This window comes from Microtus ochrogaster, chromosome 7 (assembly GCF_000317375.1).
Source record: "Microtus ochrogaster isolate Prairie Vole_2 chromosome 7, MicOch1.0, whole genome shotgun sequence".
Classification (NCBI taxonomy): domain Eukaryota; kingdom Metazoa; phylum Chordata; class Mammalia; order Rodentia; family Cricetidae; genus Microtus; species Microtus ochrogaster.
This window is the reverse complement of record NC_022014.1, coordinates 21,601,952-21,619,566: the sequence shown is the minus strand read 5'-3', so window position 1 is coordinate 21,619,566 and position 17,615 is coordinate 21,601,952. Positions and strand designations below refer to the sequence as shown.

Sequence of the window (17,615 nt, the reverse complement as noted above, 5' to 3'; positions counted from 1 at the left end):
GGACCTAGACGGCAAGCAGGGCCCTCCAGGGGGCGGGGCAGCAACAGAGCCCCTCCCCACCCCGCCGTAGGTCACAATGTAGGGCTAGGACGGGCCGTGCGGGGCCGGAGGGCGGGGCGGGGGCGGTTGCGGAGCGGCGTCCTTGGCGGGAGGGCCGGCTGCGGGGGGCGCTGTGCGTTGGAGCCAGTGGACAGGAGGGAACCGCCTCCCACCTCCGTCTCGGCATTCAGACGGAAGCGACCGCCTAGGGTGGCAGGAGGGCCGTGGCGGAGGCCGGCAGGCAGTGGGAGGTGGGCGCTAGTATGGTTTGTGTCATCCCTGCCACCCCCGCGTCTTGCACCTGCTGCTCACATGGTCCGCGTGCCCGCCGGAGCGGTGGAGGGCAGGGGGCCTGGATACGGGTTTCTCGGGAGCACCTGACGGGGGTGGCTACTCTAGGACGCCCAGCCCGATTCCCAAGCCTGGGGCTCCTTGTAGGGCCGGCCCTACGTTCAGGGACGATCTTAAGTATGGGCATCTTCCCCGGAAGCATCTCCAGGCCTGCTGGTGTCTGGGAACAGCTAGACTCAGCTTTTCCTGTTCCGGGTAGGCCTGTTTAAGAAGGTGTGCTAGGTATTGCCTCAGTCCAGACACCGATTCCTCCTGCTCGCTAGCCCATTCTGGATAAGAGAAAGTGGTAATTGCTGCCTAGACTCCCCTTATCCAGCTGGCTCCTGGGCTGACAGGACTTAGACGCTGCTTCCTCCCTTCCTCTCAGCAGAGTTAGGTCTGAACTGTTTGAAAGACCCCTGGCTTGCTGAGGAAGTGAAGGGAGGGCAGCAACTTAGCAGGCTGGTCCCTTAGTGAGAAGACACAGCCAGTGATGGGACCAGCAGCTGACCAGAGGAAGGAAGCGCTGGCCTTTGCCCATCCTCTGTAAAAGAAGCTGGCTTCCCAGATGGGCCCGGAGCCTTCTGAACTCCATGGGGACTGTAGATGTGATTGAGAGTGTGGGGTGTTGACTCGCAGTCACCCCTTAGAAGTCCCAAGTGTGAGCCCCATGGGGAGCGATGGTTCCTTGGTTCTTGTGGATAGCTGGCGGGGGCATGAACATGAGACCTCCGTAGGGTATGAATGTTCTGTAAGTGCCTGGAGGATCTAGTTATGGATAGCTGCCTGGCGCCTAGTTAGCTGGAGACTCTGACTCCCCTCCCCTGGTCGGAATGGAGGAGCTAGGTGTCTCTCCAGGCTGTTGTGCACCGCTGTGGGATGAGCCTAGCAGGTGCCATCAGGGGAGCCTGGGTTCCGGTGCTGCATTTGTTTCCAACTTTACCCTGTGACCTATGGAAGCACTGTGCTCACTGGGGCCTCAGTTCCCTCAGCTCTAAAGCAAAGAGGGCGGAACAGAAATGGATTTTGAGGGCCCTCCCGTTCCCCAGTCTCCATCTCTGGCTCTGGAGCAGAGCCACAAAGCTGTATCTTCCATGTTGTCTGTGACTATCTGGCTGGAGCCTCTGGGGACCCAGTGGTGCTAGGAGGAATGGGTGTGTTAGATGTTAGGCCGCTGAGCTCATAGCCCCTGCCTCATCTGACAGAGGCAGGCCTGATCCAGAATGCAGACCAGGCATGTGTGCAGAATGGTGCCAGTCTTACTTGTTATCCCGCCTTAGTACCTAGTGATTGGCACACAGCAGCCACTCCCCTGTACAAGTGTTGTATTTGTTAGAACTGCCCTACACCACACTGGCCCTGCCAGACAGTGGCATTCTAGATCTGGCCTATAGCATCCTGGACAAGACAGCCTGAGCATGCCCAGTATTCTCTATCACGTATATGATATATAGATTTGTGATAGATAGATAGATAGATAGATAGATAGATAGATAGATAGATATCACATGTCTATATATCACATATCCCGTACACTCATACATCCCAGTATATCTCAGGCCCAAAGTCACAGTCACTGTGATAGAACTCTGCTGTTGGCTGGGTATGCTGGCTCATGCCTTTAAACCCAGCACTTACGTGACAGAGGTAGGCAGTTCTCCAAGCCAGCCAGGGCTGTGTAGTGAGACCATGAGGTAGGGTCATAGCCCTATTATAGTTTATTAACTTGGAGGGTGATAAAGGCGAGCGGTGAGATGCTCAGAGACAGGTGTAAATACGTTGCAAGGCATCTGGACACACTGTGGCTGCTGTGGTAGTTCATGACACCTTACCAGGTGCTGTGCCCCTGCATGCCTTGGGAATCTAGGAAAGGGCCGGAGTCAGGGTGCACTAAGAATGTTGATTATCCCCTTTGCCTCTACCCACTCATTGCCTTGGTTCCCATAACGTTGGCCTGGCTCTCAAGCATCCCCTTCTCAACACACAGCCTATACATCAGCCTTTCACTTTGATACACAGGTGTAAAGAGCTCCAGATACCCAGCCTATAGTGACCAGAGGTAACCACCAGCTGGGGAGATGTTACAGGGCATCCTGCAGGCTCATTTGTCTTCTTACAAGTGCAGGACCGGTGGTGGGCTTTGTGTCCTTTTTTCTGAGACAGGAAAATTTTTCTCTGTGCAGCCCTGGAGGTCCTGGAACTCCCCCTGCAGACCAGACTGGCCTGGAACTCAGAGATTCGCATGCCTCTTCTTCCCGAGTGCTGGGATCAAAGGTGTGCGCCACCATTGCCCAGCAACTTTGCTTCTTTTATTAGGGTACAACCTAAGTACAGCTTAGTGTCTGTCTTTAGTCTTTCTTTCCTTTTTGATTTTCAGACAGGGTCTCACTATAGACCAGGCTGGCCAAGAACACATAGAGATCCGCCTGCCTCTTCCTCCCGAGTGCTAGGATTAAAGGCGTGCATTGCGATGCCTGGCTGTTCGTGGGTTTCAGACATGCGTGAGCCTGTGTGGTCACTAAGCTATTCAGTGTATAGAACATTTCCATTACCCTCACAGCTGTCACCTGACCACACCCCCAACAGTAACCACCACTTTGACCTCTGTTCCCTTGGATTCCTCTTGCCTGCTTTCTGCATAGCAGATTTTCTTACTTGTTTTCCAAGGGTTTAGCCCTTAGCTTAGAGGGAGGAAGGCCTGAAGCTGGTCTTTATATATAGACCTGCTGGCCCTAGAAGCCACTGGTAGCTTTTGAAGGTGGCATGAACTAACTTTAGAGGCCTTCCTGTGGCTGGCACCAGTGTCCTCTCTGATACCTGGCCACATATACTAACCCTCACCTGCCTGCCGAGCAGCTAGAGAGAGGAAGGTGCGGGTCCTCTAACCCTCACGTGTCCCCTTCTGCCCCAAGTTTGCAAGGAGCTTCTTAAGGCAGAAACCTTCCGTGGCCCTTACGCTTCAGAACTGCCAGAGATGGGGTTTGAATCTGGCTTGGCGTGCCAAGGTCATTTGGACCTAGGGTGCAGGTAGAATTGTTAGGGTGGACTTCCTATGTGTGTCATCCAAAACTGGCCCAGACCAAAACAATGTCCCCTGCCCACCCTTCCTGTTTGAGGTCACAGCTGATGAATGGAAGGACCCTCCTCAGGCAGGGAAACCACGCCAAGCAAAGCCTTAAAACTTGAGGCTCTGGGACCACTGGCCCTGGATATCCAGCTGGTTCCTGTAGGCCTGGTTGGTGTCTCCGTAGGGCCACAGGCCGGGGTGGAGACCTCAGGGCTGCCCATTTCTGATCCTTGCCTGGGCGTCTCCCAACTCACAGGAAACCCTACCTCTTCAGCAAGAGGAATTTAGGCTGCATCACTTCCCGCTTCCTGCCTGGGCTGCAGGAGGTGACTGGCAGGCAGACCCCCTGACCCAGTGGTGTTTGGAAGTGGGGGAAGGGAGTTTTCCATGTGTGGGGGGTCGGTTCTCATTGTTTGGGTAAAACCAACACAAAAGACTCTAGGGCTCCCCCTCTTGGCAGAGGTGGCTGGTTTCCCAGTTCTTAGAATCAACCCCCTCTCCTCTGGGGTGTGTAGTGGCCACTTTGTACATCCCTCATTGCCTTGTTTTGTGAGGTTCCAAAAGAAGCCTGGCTCCAAAGACCGCTCTTTTACTTCCTGTTTCCACACTGTATTGAGGGACAACCCCCCTCCAACATGGGTAGAGCTTAAGCCCTGACTCAGTCAGCTCCTGATTCTGGGAACTTTGATGGGGACCTTGGCTCCCAGGCCTGAGGATTGCCTTCCGCTTGCTCAGGATTACCTTCATTGCAGACCTGTCCAGCCCTTAAGAGTGCCCACTGCTGAATATCCTGAATTCTAATAAGGCAAGACAGAGAGCCAGCCCCACCTCCAGAACAAGGCTTCCTGAGCCTGGGTGGGGGCCTGGGCAGAGCAGAGTGTCCTGGGAGAGCAGCTCCCTGCCCCCACTCTGGACAGCACACAATGGCCGCTTTCTCCCCCATGACCTTTCCTTTCTGTAGCCTGAGCTGTGTGCAGCTGTCTCCTCCTCTTCTAGAGGGGCTTGGGGTGGTAGTAACCTTACTACCCTTGAGGACCCAGAAGCTTTTACCCATTTGTCCCCATTCCTGTTTCTCCCCAAGGACTGGGGAATGGCTCCCCAGGCTGGTCCTGAGGCTGCAGGGGCCGAGGGCAGCAAGTTTAGGCTTGGGCTGGTCTCTGACATTGAAGTGCCTGGCTCTGCATCCCCAGCAGTTCTGCTCAGTAGCTGTGTGACCTTGAGCAACCCCTTTGACCTCTCTGAGCCACTGAATCCCCATCAGTAGAGCAAGCTAGCACTTGTAAAAGGAATCTTGGGCAAAAAATTACTTGGCCAGTAAATAGTGAAAATTCAGGCAAGGTTAGTTCCATTGCTCACTCTGTCCATAAGACTGCAGCCCACAGTGATGGTGGCATGAGGCTGTGGCCTCTCAGATGTGCCAGAGTAGGGTTAAGAGCCATGCTGTCAGGCGGGGTCCAACAGGAGCATGCCCAGGTCTGTGTGGCATCAGGGTGATATCCCATAGGAGGCTCCTGCCTCCCTCTGGAATAGCTGGGAAACAGTCTTGATTCCTGAGGAGGGGCTGTGAAGCTGGTAGCTATGGCTGTGGGACAGGACACTGTACCCACTGAGGAGCCCTGGGGACCATGCATTCCCAGAGGTACAGGTCTTTATTTTATTTATTTGTTTGTTTGTTTTTGTTTTTTTCGAGACAGGGTTTCTCTGTGGTTTTGGAGCCTGTCCTGGAACTAGCACTTGTAGACCAGGCTGGTCTCGAACTCACAGAGATCCGCCTGCCTCTGCCTCCCAAATGCTGGGATTAAAGGTGTGCGCCACCACCACCCGGCGAGGTACAGGTCTTATAGGAAAGGGCTAGTGGCCAGTTTCTGGACTCCTGGGGAGACTGAATGAAGTACCTGAAGCACTGAGCGTATGCCAGGCCAGAGTGGGTGCTGGGGAAGTGGGTGCTCCTGTGGCAGCAGCTGACTTCCCTCCTCTCTCCCCCAGACCCCGGCTGGGCATCTATCAGCAGAGGTGTACTGGTCTGTGACGAGTGCTGCAGTGTGCACCGGAGCCTGGGACGCCACATCTCCATTGTCAAGCACCTTCGCCACAGCGCCTGGCCTCCTACACTGCTACAGGTAGGGAACTGAACCAGACACTGTCTTTCCCAGTGTGTAGTGCCCAGGTGTCCCCAACCCCCTTCCTGTCCATAATCTGCACCCCATCTAAAACAGTTTGTCCCTGAGCCCTTCCACCAAGCCCGTTCCCTATAGTGTCTACTCATTAGCTTGGACTTAGTGTATTGAGCAAGTCATTTAGACTCTCTGAACCTTGGCAAACCCACCACGGTGAGCCAGCATGAAGTGCTAAACAGGACACATGACTTTGGGTGGCCTGACTGGATAGAGGTCAGCTATACCAGGCACACAGTAGGACCCTTGGTGGTATTTCCAGCTGCAGCAGGCACTCTGGGAATGTCCCCCCCATTGCCCAGCACGGAGTGGGCACTCTCTTGCTTGGCATCTCTTCTCCACAGATGGTGCACACGCTTGCCAGCAACGGGGCCAACTCCATCTGGGAGCACTCCCTGCTAGACCCTGCACAAGTGCAAAGTGGCCGGCGCAAAGCCAACCCCCAAGACAAAGTCCAGTAAGTGGGGCTGCAGGGGTGGTGGTCGGGGCCGTGTTCCTGGGACAGGGGCCTGGAACCTGAGCTCTGCTCACATGGCCTTCTGTGTGTTCCGTGCAGCCCCATCAAGTCAGAGTTCATCAGGGCAAAGTACCAGATGCTGGCGTTTGTGCACAAGCTTCCCTGCCGTGATGACGATGGGGTCACTGCCAAAGACCTCAGCAAGGTGTGAGGGGCCCCTCTTCCCACACCCATGTCACCCTGAGGCCTAGCCCAGGGCCGGGAAAACAGTAAGTGCAGACCCCTGGGGGCCAAAGAAGTTTGCTCCGTCATGCTGCTGGTAGCTAAGGGGCCTCCATGCCCAAGTGGACACACAGGGCCTTCCATCTGCCACTTGAAAGCTAGGAAAACTTGGGGTACTTGCTTAGCTGTTCAGAACCGTCATTTCCTCACCAGTAAAATGGGAAAGGAATAACAGCGCCCCCTCTGGCTGATGTGCTCCGAGCAGAGCACATGGAGGCTAGCAACCGCAGCTGTTACTCACAGGCATCATCCTCTAGCGGGTCGCCCTCTGGCCCGCCTGACATGGCCTGACATGGTCCAGTTTTGGCGAGGCCCCATGGAGCTGGTAGGAGGACAGGAGCAGCCAGGTAGGGGGGGGCTCCTTGGGCACACGTGCATCTCTCACACTCCACTTAGCGCGGTCTGTCTGCTCCTTGCAGCAACTGCACTCGAGTGTGCGAACAGGCAACTTGGAGACATGTCTGCGCCTGCTTTCCCTGGGCGCCCAGGCCAACTTCTTTCACCCAGAAAAGGGCACTACACCTCTCCATGTGGCTGCCAAGGCGGGGCAGACCCTGCAGGCTGAGCTGCTGGTGGTATATGGAGCTGACCCCGGCTCCCCTGATGTCAATGGCCGCACGCCAATCGACTATGCCAGGTGAGAATCAGCTAAAGGGTGAGGCTCAGGTGGAGGGAGTGGACTCTTGCTGTAGGGCTGAGCCGTGTCACCTCCCCACAGGCAGGCGGGGCACCATGAACTGGCAGAAAGGCTAGTTGAGTGCCAGTATGAGCTCACTGACCGGTTGGCCTTCTACCTCTGTGGACGCAAGCCCGGTGAGCAGAGAATGAGTTGGGCCTGACTAGGCCAGGCAGGTGGGACCTAGACACACCCAGCGGCAGGTGCCATAGTGACAAAGCCAGCTGGGGAACTGTGTTGCTAGGCAACTGGCTCCTGTGAAATTGCTGCAGGCTCTGGGTTGCTGCAAGCATGTTGGGGCCAAGGAGTGGGGGTGGGCCTGACTTGCAGCCAGCTTTCAATGCTCTTGGGGTATCCTGCCCTCCTCCATTGCCTCTGACACTTGCAGGTGTCAAATCCTGCCCATGGTAGTGAGGTAGGCTCCTGGATGCTGGCGCCACCTGGCATCAGTGACTTGGCATTTTTATTTTTGTTCAGATCACAAGAATGGGCATTACATCATCCCACAGATGGCTGACAGGTGAGTGCCCACCTGATGCCCCTTTCCAGCTATTAGATGTCAAGGTGGCGTGACCCAGAGCTTCAGTGACCTGGCACTCCACCCTATAGTGCCTAGCAACACAGGAATTCATAGCCTAGTTGCCACCAATTATATATGCTAAGGAGGTGAGAAATGCCAGCTCAGCACACACCATGCCCCTGAGCCTTGTGATTCCTAAGTATCGGGCGGGCTTTGGTACAAAGGCCTGACTAGGTTAGATCACTTTGCTTGGACCTGTTGTGTCGCTGCTTCCAATAAAGGATTCCCTCTGTGGGGAGAAGATAGTTCTGGGAACTGGCTGACTTTGAGACTGCTAGCCGGGTCCCCAATGTGCTCCCAGCTCGGCAGGAATCCCAGGGTAGTAATGGGGAATTTCTGCCTCTGATCTCAGAGGCCCCAAGATTCCCAGGCAGTGGAGGATACCCCCAGCCACTTAATCCGTTTTTAGGACAGATGTTGGCGCCACCTAGTGGTCCTCAGAGGGCTACAACTTGATGCCTAGCAGTGATCCCTGGCATTAGGAGAAGATTTCTACCACAACCTATGCAGACAAGTAGTCAGAACTGCCCTGTTCTAAGACCCCAAGACTTAACTATCCATCTCTAGTCTGATCTGCCCAGTGATGTATGTCTCCATGCATGTGTGTCTGTATGTATTGTCAGCTCATGCACATATGGACATAGATTCAGTGGTTGTTCACTTAGCACCTTCTCAGAGCCAGCTGCTGCTCTAGGAACAGCAAGGTAACACAGGCACCACCACTACCCTCGAACTAGAACTCAGCCCGAAGGGACAGCAGCAAGAGGGGCTAGGGCAGAGGTAGGAACTGCAGGCAGCTTATGTAGCAGAGCATGATGTGAGAAATAAGACTGGAAAGAGCCAGGTGAGACGGACCCTGGTGGGGAACCTCAGCAGGAGTGGGACCATCCTGAGGGTGATGGATGTGATGTAGGAGGCTCTGCTACTGCCTGACCTCTCTGAGCCTTGGTTATATCATCTCCGTACTACCTTTGGGGAATGTCGAGAGTAAATACAACAAACGCAAAGTATTTAGCGTACTTTTTAAAGAAAGCATTGTGAGTTATGGTTTGTACATGTTACTATTGAGCTGTTTTAGGGCAGAGTATAGCCAGGCACGTTAGCACTCTGACCACTGGATGAGAAAGGGATCTAGAGGCAAGCCTAGAAGTAAAGAGATAGAGATTTCTAAAAGCCCAGACGAAACGAGGGCAGAAGAGGTCAGTGTGGCTAGGATCTGAGGTAGAGGAGGGAGACCTTGGGTGGCTCCGTGAGCTGACAGTGAACAGAGGAACCGTTGAGGAGACGTGGTCCTTGCGCGCTCTGTTTTGGGGGTGTGTGTGTGGTTTGTGTCTGAGCTGGAGTGCGCAGGCCAGTGCGCCTGCTCCTGGGTAATTGCTGCTCTGTCCTGTTCTTCCCTCTGCTGCCATCCTGGATTAGATCTCGGCAAAAGTGCATGTCTCAGAGGTACTTGCACCTGCCAGCTGCAGGCCAGGGGGAGGCTTGGTGTGTGGCCTCGGGGTCTCAGCTCCCTGAGCTCCTTGCATGCTTGGGGGGCAACCAGCAGGGGCCTGGCTGTCTCTCACATCTGGCCTCTCCTCTGTTCACAGCCTGGATCTGTCTGAATTGGCCAAAGCTGCCAAGAAGAAGCTGCAAGCAGTGAGTCCGCCTCCACAAGCTAGGACTACTTAGAGCTGCCCTCCAGCCCCGTCACGCCCCTCCGCCACCTCCCCGTGCCCTTGTGTTTGATCCTGGTTCTGCCCTCTAAGTGTGCCCAGAGCCTCATCTTCCCCGAGAGGGGGAAATGGCCTGGACTCCCTTCTTCCTTGCATATGAAACCTCACTCGCCCCTCAGTTGTGAGACAGGCTGGGTGACACAGGGGTCATGTGCTTCCCCAAAATCACACATCTTCCTGACAGACCTGGGTCCCCTTCTCTGCCTCTAGCTCAGCAACCGGCTGTTTGAGGAACTGGCCATGGATGTGTATGATGAGGTGGATCGGAGAGAGAACGATGCCGGTGAGTGGGCACCCCCTCCTTCAGTGAGTAAGAAAGGGTGGCTGGGGTGGGGGCTGCTCTGAGTCCCTGCCATCCCCGGCTGAGCAGTGTTGAGCTGTGGGCAGCCAGTCGCCTCCCTCCCTGCCCCACCAGGCACTGGAGCTCATCCTGCTCTGCTGCCTCCCACTTTGGCTGTCTCCCCAGCCCTGCTCCACCCCACCCCCACCCCACCCTGCATCATCCTTCCTGGCCACAGCCAGATTCCAGCCCAAACTCTGGGTCTGGCCTGGTGGGCCCTGCCTTGTGTTTGTCAGTGGGCGGGCTTCACTGGGCCTTGCCCAGCTTTTGTGTTCGAGGAGACCCTGCTTCCTGCAGCACTGGCCCTCTGGGAATAAGGAGGGCCTGGGGACTCTGCTTTCTCCACCTCTTCTCAGAGGCCCTACTCACAATGGGTGATCTGCTCCCTGCCCCTCCCCCACAGTGTGGCTGGCTACCCAAAACCACAGCACCCTGGTGACGGAGCGCAGTGCTGTGCCCTTCCTGCCGGTCAACCCTGAATACTCAGCTACTCGGAACCAGGTAAGGAGAGATGGGCAGGAGGCCTGGGTGGTTTCCTTTCTGGATCCTCTGCCCTTCCTTAGCTTAAAGCCAACTTTCCTGAGGCCTCCCTTAGGGTCTGACTGGCTTTGGGATTTGGGGAATGGGATGAAGCTATTCTTTAGTACCGGTGGGTATTGTAGCCTCCTTCTGGGGGTTCCCCTGGGTGCCTTATGCCTTTGCTGGCCTGGGACTGGCACACTGCTCACTAGCCTGTGACACAGGGTTGAGGTATTTTTAGCTGTGAACAGATGGGGGGCCAGGGTCCTGCTTTGCTGCAGTATTTTAGCCCGTGGGCCGACCAGAGCGGCCCCTCATGCTGACCTTGCCTTCTCTGCCTTGCAGGGACGACAGAAGTTGGCTCGGTTTAATGCCCGAGAGTTTGCCACCTTGATCATTGACATTCTCAGTGAGGCCAAACGGAGACAGCAGGGCAAGAGCCTGAGCAGCCCCACAGGTGGGGACCTCACACGAGCCGGCCACGGCATTGTCAGGCCTTGGCGCCACCTTTGCTTGGGATAAACCGTGTGGCTGAGCAAGCCCTGTGTGACAAATCTTGTGTCTTCAGACAACCTCGAACTGTCTGCGCGGAGCCAAAGTGACCTGGATGACCAGCACGACTACGATAGTGTGGCTTCTGACGAAGACACAGACCAGGAGCCCTTGCCCAGCACAGGCGCCACTCGGAACAACCGTGCCAGGGTCTGCGCACTGTCCCTGCTGTCCCTTCCCATTCTCCTCCAGACCCAGCTTCATGTCATATATAGCTCAGAGTCCTGAGGTCAAATGAATGAGGTGGTCATCTCTGCCTCCGACTGGCTTCTGTCTCTGCAGAGTATGGACTCCTCAGACCTGTCCGATGGGGCCGTGACGCTGCAGGAGTACCTGGAGCTGAAGAAGGCGCTGGCCACCTCCGAGGCCAAAGTGCAGCAGCTCATGAAGGTCAACAGTAGCCTGAGTGATGAGCTCCGGAGGCTGCAGAGAGAGGTAAGCACTGTGGCTGAGGGAGGGGTAGAAAAACATCCAAGGCTCTGGGAGTTTGGATAGCCCCTTCCCAAAGGTGGTACCTACTTTGACCCAGAGTTGGGCACCACTGTGTACACTCAGATCCACAAACTGCAGGCAGAGAACCTGCAGCTCCGGCAGCCGCCAGGGCCAGCACCTACACCCCCACTTCCCAGTGAACGGGCAGAACACACACCCATGGGACCCGGTGGAAGCACCCATCGCAGGGACCGCCAGGCCTTCTCCATGTATGAGCCAGGCTCTGCCCTGAAGCCCTTTGGAGGTGCACCTGGGGACGAGCTCACCACACGGCTCCAGCCTTTCCACAGCACTGTGAGCAGCCTGTGGGTCTTGTGGGCGGGGGAGTGAGGGTCGCACTAACACAGCCTGTCATGACATTCTATGCTTCCTTCCACAGGAGCTGGAAGATGATGCCATCTATTCGGTGCACGTCCCTTCTGGCCTTTATCGGGTAAGCAGGACCTGGGGAGGAGGGTGGGCCCTGCACCGGTGACACACCAGCCCCTGACTGCAGGTGGAGACTGACTCTAGCCCTGTCTTGGCTTTCAGATCCGGAAGGGGGTGTCTGCCTCTTCTGTGCCCTTCACTCCCTCCTCCCCACTGCTGTCATGCTCCCAAGAAGGAAGTCGCCACACGGTAATTTCCATCGCAGCGCCCAGGACAAGCATGTGTGCTCTTGAGGTCCAGGAATGTATACTCACCATAACCTTGCCCTCCATCCTCCAGAGCAAGCTTTCACGCCATGGCAGTGGTGCAGACAGTGACTATGAAAACACACAAAGTGGGGACCCTCTGCTTGGGTGAGACACCTGTGGGTCTCTACCCAGCCCTTCCTTCTAGCATCTGAAGGGGAGGTGGTGAGGACCCAGCCGTGCAGCTGGCTGGAACAGCTGCTTTTCTCTTCCCACCTGGGCCTAGACTGGAAGGGAAGCGATTCCTAGAGCTGGGCAAGGAGGATGAGCTGCACCCTGAGCTGGAGAGCCTGGATGGAGACCTAGACCCTGGGCTCCCCAGTACTGAGGATGTCATCCTAAAGACGGAGCAGGTCACCAAGAACATTCAGGAACTGTTGCGGGCAGCCCAAGAGTTCAAACATGACAGGTAGGATGGGCACAGGTTCATGTTAACTTCTTTGTACTTGGGGGAGGGTTAATGCTAGGATCCTAAGAGTCTGAGAAAGCCCTCATCTGATTCCTGCCCTCCCCTGACAGCTTCGTGCCCTGTTCAGAAAAGATCCATTTGGCTGTGACTGAAATGGCCTCTCTCTTCCCAAAGGTACAGGGGCCACAGAGAAGCAGAGTGGGAGGGCTTGCATAGAGGGTGGGGCAGATGCAAGTGACCTGCCTGCCACCTGGGTGGAGGTGAGCACCCTGAGCCACAATCTGTCGCCCGGCTTAAAGTCCAGGGTTCGACCTTTCCTTGCCCCTCCCTCCAGAGGCCAGCCCTGGAGCCTGTGCGCAGTTCACTGCGGCTGCTTAATGCCAGCGCCTACCGGCTGCAGAGCGAATGCCGGAAGACAGTGCCTCCAGAGCCTGGCGCCCCTGTGGACTTCCAGCTGCTGACTCAGCAGGTGATCCAGTGCGCCTATGACATCGCCAAGGCTGCCAAGCAGCTGGTCACCATCACCACCCGAGAGAAGAAGCAGTGACCACTCTCCCTGCCCTTACCCACACCCTGGGACCTCACTGGCCATGGGAGCTGGGCCACTCCAGACACTAACCCACCCCCAACAGAGCCACTGGCACAAGTGCCCTTAGTGCCGCCATTCTCCTCTGGCATCCAGGTGCCCTGGTGCCCACCCTCTCAGTCCCCAAGGATGGGAATGTGAGGTGGCAGGAGCTTCTGTCTCCCACATTCCATGCCCATCACCCTGTACATAGCATCCTTACCCTACTGATGTGCAGGAGCCTCAAGGAATTCCTCTCGGCCCCTCACCCTGCCTTCCAGGGTACCCTCAGCAAAGAGTGGGACAGGGACACTCCACATGGGGCAGCTCTGCCTACTGCACCCTATCCCCATGAGCCAGTTTAGCCCTAGGGGGGCTGAGCAGGGGCATCCCCTCGTTTGTACATTATCTCTGGATGTCTCTGCCCTGTAGCCATCAGTCCCTTCTTGCTGCTCTTTCATGCCAAATGGCCCCTGCCTAGAGCACAGGTCCCAACTTGTGTGCCAGGGTCCCCAGCAGCAAACACTGGAAAGTCTTTCTTCTCCCCTAACCCTTAATTTTAACTTTGTGGTAACTGAGTGTCCCTGTGTGCCTGCAACTGAGTATGTGGACGGCAGTGCCGTTCCAGAGACCTGGCCCACCTGGAGCTTTGAGGGGCAAGGGACCAGCATTGGGGGTCAGTGTCCCTCTCCCCTACCTGGACGGAGGGACTGTCAGGGTAACCAGCTGTGGTCCAGTTGCTGCTCCTACTTGTGCCCCTACACTATAAACGTAAAAGGAAAACCACTTCCCTCCATCTCTCCCCATCCCCATGGGAAGTGTGCTGGCCAGGCAGAGCACAGAGCACCCGAGCCTGGGGCTGGCTCCCCAGGGTCCCCAACTCAGCCCCTCTCCCTAACACCTCTGCAAGGCCAGCACCCACATCACTACCTGCACCTACAGTGACCCACCCCCGGAAGCCTGGGGATCTGGCTACAGCTGGGAAGGCTGGCAAGACACTGACAGCACCCACCAGCTATTCTTCCCAACCACCTTCCCCTAGGTGGCCCAGCCCTACCTGTGGTGGTGGGTAGCTGTCAAGACGTGTGTCATGTACATTTGTATCAAAAATAAATAAGTGACCATGTGCCATTTCTGATGTCTTAGAGGTTGGAGGTAGGGCCTAGTACAGTTGTTGGTTCTGGTCAGCATCCCTGTCACTTACCACGTCCGCAGTCCTTGGGCTGCTGAGGCCAGATAGCATGTTTAAGGCTGTCTTGAGCTACAGAAATTAGGGATGGAGAAAGATGCCTGTGTATTGAGTGGGGGAGACTTGCAAAAAAGATAAGTAGAGAGTGCCAGCACCTGAAGCGACCCTAATAGCCAGGGGATGCCCGCTGCCCAGCTCGACTCTTAAGTCTCCCGAGGGCCGGTGACTTGAAAGAGTGTGGCTGAGGGCAGATACATTCGCCCAACTCCGAATTCTACTAAAATAATTTAATTAGAAACGGGAATTTGCATCAGGGAAGCTAGAAAAACACTCTAACCAAGTGAGGCCTCCAGGGCCTCTTCGCCTGCCGCCAGGGGGCGCCCACGCGCGGCCCACGTGGCAGCGGACATCGAGGGGGCGGAGCCGCTCAGTCTGAGCTCTCTGAGTCAGGGCCGCTATCCGGTGTGGGCGGGAGCAGGGGCCGTCTGCGAGACCGCTTGATCCGGCGCGAGGGCAAGGGCAGCCTCCGTTTCAGCACCGCTGTAGGAAGGCGAGAGGTCAAGGGCAAAGAATTCACGAGGCTGGGGACACCTGCCGAGGGTTTGGGGGGGTCTTCTCACCAGCCACTGTGTCCTGGCTGTCTGCTGTGGGCCCCCAGTAGATACTCTCGCTTCTGCGGAAGTTCCGGTGCAATCGTGTGCAAAGCGTAGCCAGGGTGAGCAGGACCAGCAGGAAGGTCAGGGCCATGGCAGCCCAAGCAGCCTCTTCTGTGCGTGGAGTGGGGCCTCGGGCTACCCGAAGAGGCGCTGCTGCTCGAGGAGCTGGGGAAGCTTTGCCCGGGCAGGCACAACCCCCTGGATTGCCTTGCCCACTGGGCGTCTGAGCCTCTGTCCTGGACCTATCATTGCCTCCGGGTCCCCTAGTCATCAAAAAGACGGGGGCCACAGATGAGGTTCCCAAAATGGGTTGCTGGGCCTTCGGGCTCTGTGAAGAGGCCAAGGAAGCCTTCAGGCCTGAGGGAGTGGATTGGAGACCAAGGGCAGCCCGAAGCCTCCTTCTCTTGACAACATTGAGAGCGCGCCGCCGGGGTCCTCCAGATGTCACCTCTACACCAGGAGGTCGCCAGCTCCGCAGAGCGAAGGCCAGAGTCGGGGCCTAAAGAGAATAAGAGTCACCCTCTGGCCTGCTTTGCTAATCCAATGCTCCCACCACCAAGCCTGGGTCCAGCCCCTCACCTGTACACACCGTCTCCCACACAGCTCCCCTCTGCTGGGGGCTGGCATCATGGGAGTGGGCCCAGAAAGAGTGTCAAACAGAGACCACACACTCTTTCTCTGCTTCCGCCGTCGCCGCCTCTTCAACCAGTGGGCAGCCCAGGCTGGCTCTACCCGTGCCATCTCCAGTGCAGTCCCCCACGCTGTCACCACCAGGGGCTATGAAAGAAGGGCACTTAGATCTAAGACGACGCAGCAGCCCTGAGTTTCCCCTAGGGATTGCACCCTTATGCAGAACAGTAGCTTTTTTTTGGGGGGGGGGGGTGTTAGGACAGGGTTTCACTGTGTCCTGGAACTATAAAAACCAACTGGCCTTGAACTCAGATATCTGTCTGCCTCTGCCTCCAGGGTGCTGGGATTGAAGATGTGACCCACCATGCCCGGCTTTTTTTTTTTCCTTACATTTTTGTTTTCTCTTTGTTTTTGGTACACCTCTCACTGACCACTTACCCGGGCCCAAGTGAGATTGGAATCAGGAATGAGTGTGGGCTTAGCCACACACACATGGGCCAAGAAAGCAAGCTGGAACTTCAGCCAGGGGTGGGCACAGGGGTGGTAGAGGAAGGCGACACCATCAACCTAAAGGAAGAGTGGAAACATCAAGCCAGGCCCAGCTCTCTCCCGGAGAATCGTAACTTCTCCTAGGTGCCAGGATGAAGGGGTTATCTGAAGGTGCTCTTCCACTTCCAGGGAAGAAGGACCTTGGGTATTGATGTACCCCCTCCCTCCTTTGGATGCACCTCTTCTTTCCGTCAAGTGCAGCCCCTCAAAGTTAAGCCTCTGGGCAAGACAGCAAGGCTAATTAACTCTCTTAGACTCAGAACAAGCTCCCTTCCCCAACCCATGGTGCTGGGGATCAATGCCAGGGCCTTCTTACCACTGATCTACATCCCTGGCCCTCAACAGTCTTAACTGTATTTCTCCAAATGCAATAACGGCTCTGCAAATCTAAAATCTAGACTCTAAGTATCCTTAGATGAAGATCAGGCCCTCTACCTGCTGATTTAATACATACAGTCTCCCAGGAGTATCCAAACACACATGACTGCAGTCTCAGGATGCTAGATGCTATAAAAGATACCAAAAAATAACTTCTGGATCCTGAGGAATGTATAAGAAATGCAGTTGGGTCAGGCAGTGGTGGTGCACGCCTCTAATCCCCATACTCAAGAAACAGAGGCAGGTGTATATCTGTGAGTTCGAGCCCAGCCTGGTCTAAAGAGTGAGTTCCAGGACAGCAGGGCTGTCAAGGTGAAACCCTGACTCAAAACCAACCAACCAAACAAAGGAAGGAAGGAGGGAAGGAAGAAAGCAAAGAAAAAGACAAGGAAGGAAAGAGAGAAAGAAAAAGCCACAGAAAGCTGAGTGTAACACAGCTCACCTGTAACCTAGCCACGTGAAGCATTAGTAAGAAGACCAAACTTTCAGGCCAGCCTAGGTACACAGTGACTACCAGGACAGCCTTGGCTATGAAGCCGTATCCCAAAAGACCAGAGAGTAGAGGAAGAGATTCAGGGAAGCAAAAAAAAAAAAAAAAAAAAAAAAAACAAAAAAAAAAACCCATACAACTCATGGGTGGGCTGGATCCCTACAAATGCTCTCCCAGCAAGCCATATCCTCAACTGCCTTTCCGCTCTTAAACTTTGAAACAAAGTCTCACCAAGTTGCCCAAGTTGGACTTGAGTTAACTTTCAGTCCTCCAATCAGCTGGGATTGTAAAAGCCTGTACCACTAAGTCCAGCTTGCTTAGTTAACTGTGATCACGAGGTCAGGATAACATCGGGCAGGTTTTGGGGTTCAGGTGGCGCTGTGACTCCTGCAGGGAGTTTGGGAATGGTTGGAGGTGAGGAACTGCAGGGCGTGGAACCGAGTGTTCTGACTCCTGATGGCCAGTAGAAAATAAACCAGAGAAGTAGGAAGGAAATGAGCCAGAGTTCCTATGTATGAGGGCCCATTGTGACCAAGATAAACTAATTGAGAAATCAGATGAAGATAATTTAACAAGTCTTCACAAGGCAGGCAAGGGAACTCAGCCATGACAGGTGGGCTATAATCAGACGGGTTCTGAACACTAAAGCAACTTAAAAGAAGGACCATGTGCAATAATGAGGTAGCCAAATCTGAGTGTGTCTGCTATAATCCCGGCCCTTCAGGAGGTGGAGGCAGAAGGACCAGAAGTTCAAGATCATCCTTGGCCGGGCGGTGGTGGCGCACGCCTTTAATCCCAGCACTCGGGAGGCAGAGGCAGGCGGATCTCTGTGAGTTCGAGACCAGCCTGGTC

At 55.5% G+C, this 17,615-nt stretch overlaps 2 protein-coding genes across 2 annotated transcripts in view; one reads left to right on the top strand and one right to left on the bottom strand.

Moving 5' to 3' along the window:
- The window catches only part of Git1 (GIT ArfGAP 1), a 14,608-nt gene extending 612 nt beyond the window's left edge, over positions 1-13,996 (top strand). The window contains exons 2-22 of the mRNA XM_026780058.1: positions 89-290; positions 5,423-5,556; positions 5,955-6,067; positions 6,167-6,272; positions 6,769-6,986; positions 7,068-7,162; positions 7,503-7,545; positions 9,025-9,051; positions 9,195-9,243; positions 9,531-9,603; positions 10,064-10,161; positions 10,525-10,636; positions 10,748-10,881; positions 11,014-11,166; positions 11,287-11,517; positions 11,603-11,656; positions 11,755-11,841; positions 11,932-12,005; positions 12,124-12,306; positions 12,417-12,480; positions 12,641-13,996. Of these exons, the coding sequence (XP_026635859.1) occupies positions 89-290; positions 5,423-5,556; positions 5,955-6,067; positions 6,167-6,272; positions 6,769-6,986; positions 7,068-7,162; positions 7,503-7,545; positions 9,025-9,051; positions 9,195-9,243; positions 9,531-9,603; positions 10,064-10,161; positions 10,525-10,636; positions 10,748-10,881; positions 11,014-11,166; positions 11,287-11,517; positions 11,603-11,656; positions 11,755-11,841; positions 11,932-12,005; positions 12,124-12,306; positions 12,417-12,480; positions 12,641-12,853 (2,463 nt within the window). The 3' untranslated portion in view covers positions 12,854-13,996. The remainder of the gene's footprint in view (positions 1-88; positions 291-5,422; positions 5,557-5,954; positions 6,068-6,166; positions 6,273-6,768; positions 6,987-7,067; positions 7,163-7,502; positions 7,546-9,024; positions 9,052-9,194; positions 9,244-9,530; positions 9,604-10,063; positions 10,162-10,524; positions 10,637-10,747; positions 10,882-11,013; positions 11,167-11,286; positions 11,518-11,602; positions 11,657-11,754; positions 11,842-11,931; positions 12,006-12,123; positions 12,307-12,416; positions 12,481-12,640) is intronic.
- A 22-nt stretch (positions 13,997-14,018) lies between these two features.
- Tp53i13 (tumor protein p53 inducible protein 13) overlaps positions 14,019-17,615 on the bottom strand; it is a 5,287-nt gene continuing 1,690 nt past the window's right edge. The window contains exons 4-7 of the mRNA XM_005349493.2: positions 15,785-15,913; positions 15,296-15,493; positions 14,681-15,215; positions 14,019-14,600 (exon numbers count right to left, since the gene is read on the bottom strand). Of these exons, the coding sequence (XP_005349550.1) occupies positions 14,488-14,600; positions 14,681-15,215; positions 15,296-15,493; positions 15,785-15,913 (975 nt within the window). The 3' untranslated portion in view covers positions 14,019-14,487. The remainder of the gene's footprint in view (positions 14,601-14,680; positions 15,216-15,295; positions 15,494-15,784; positions 15,914-17,615) is intronic.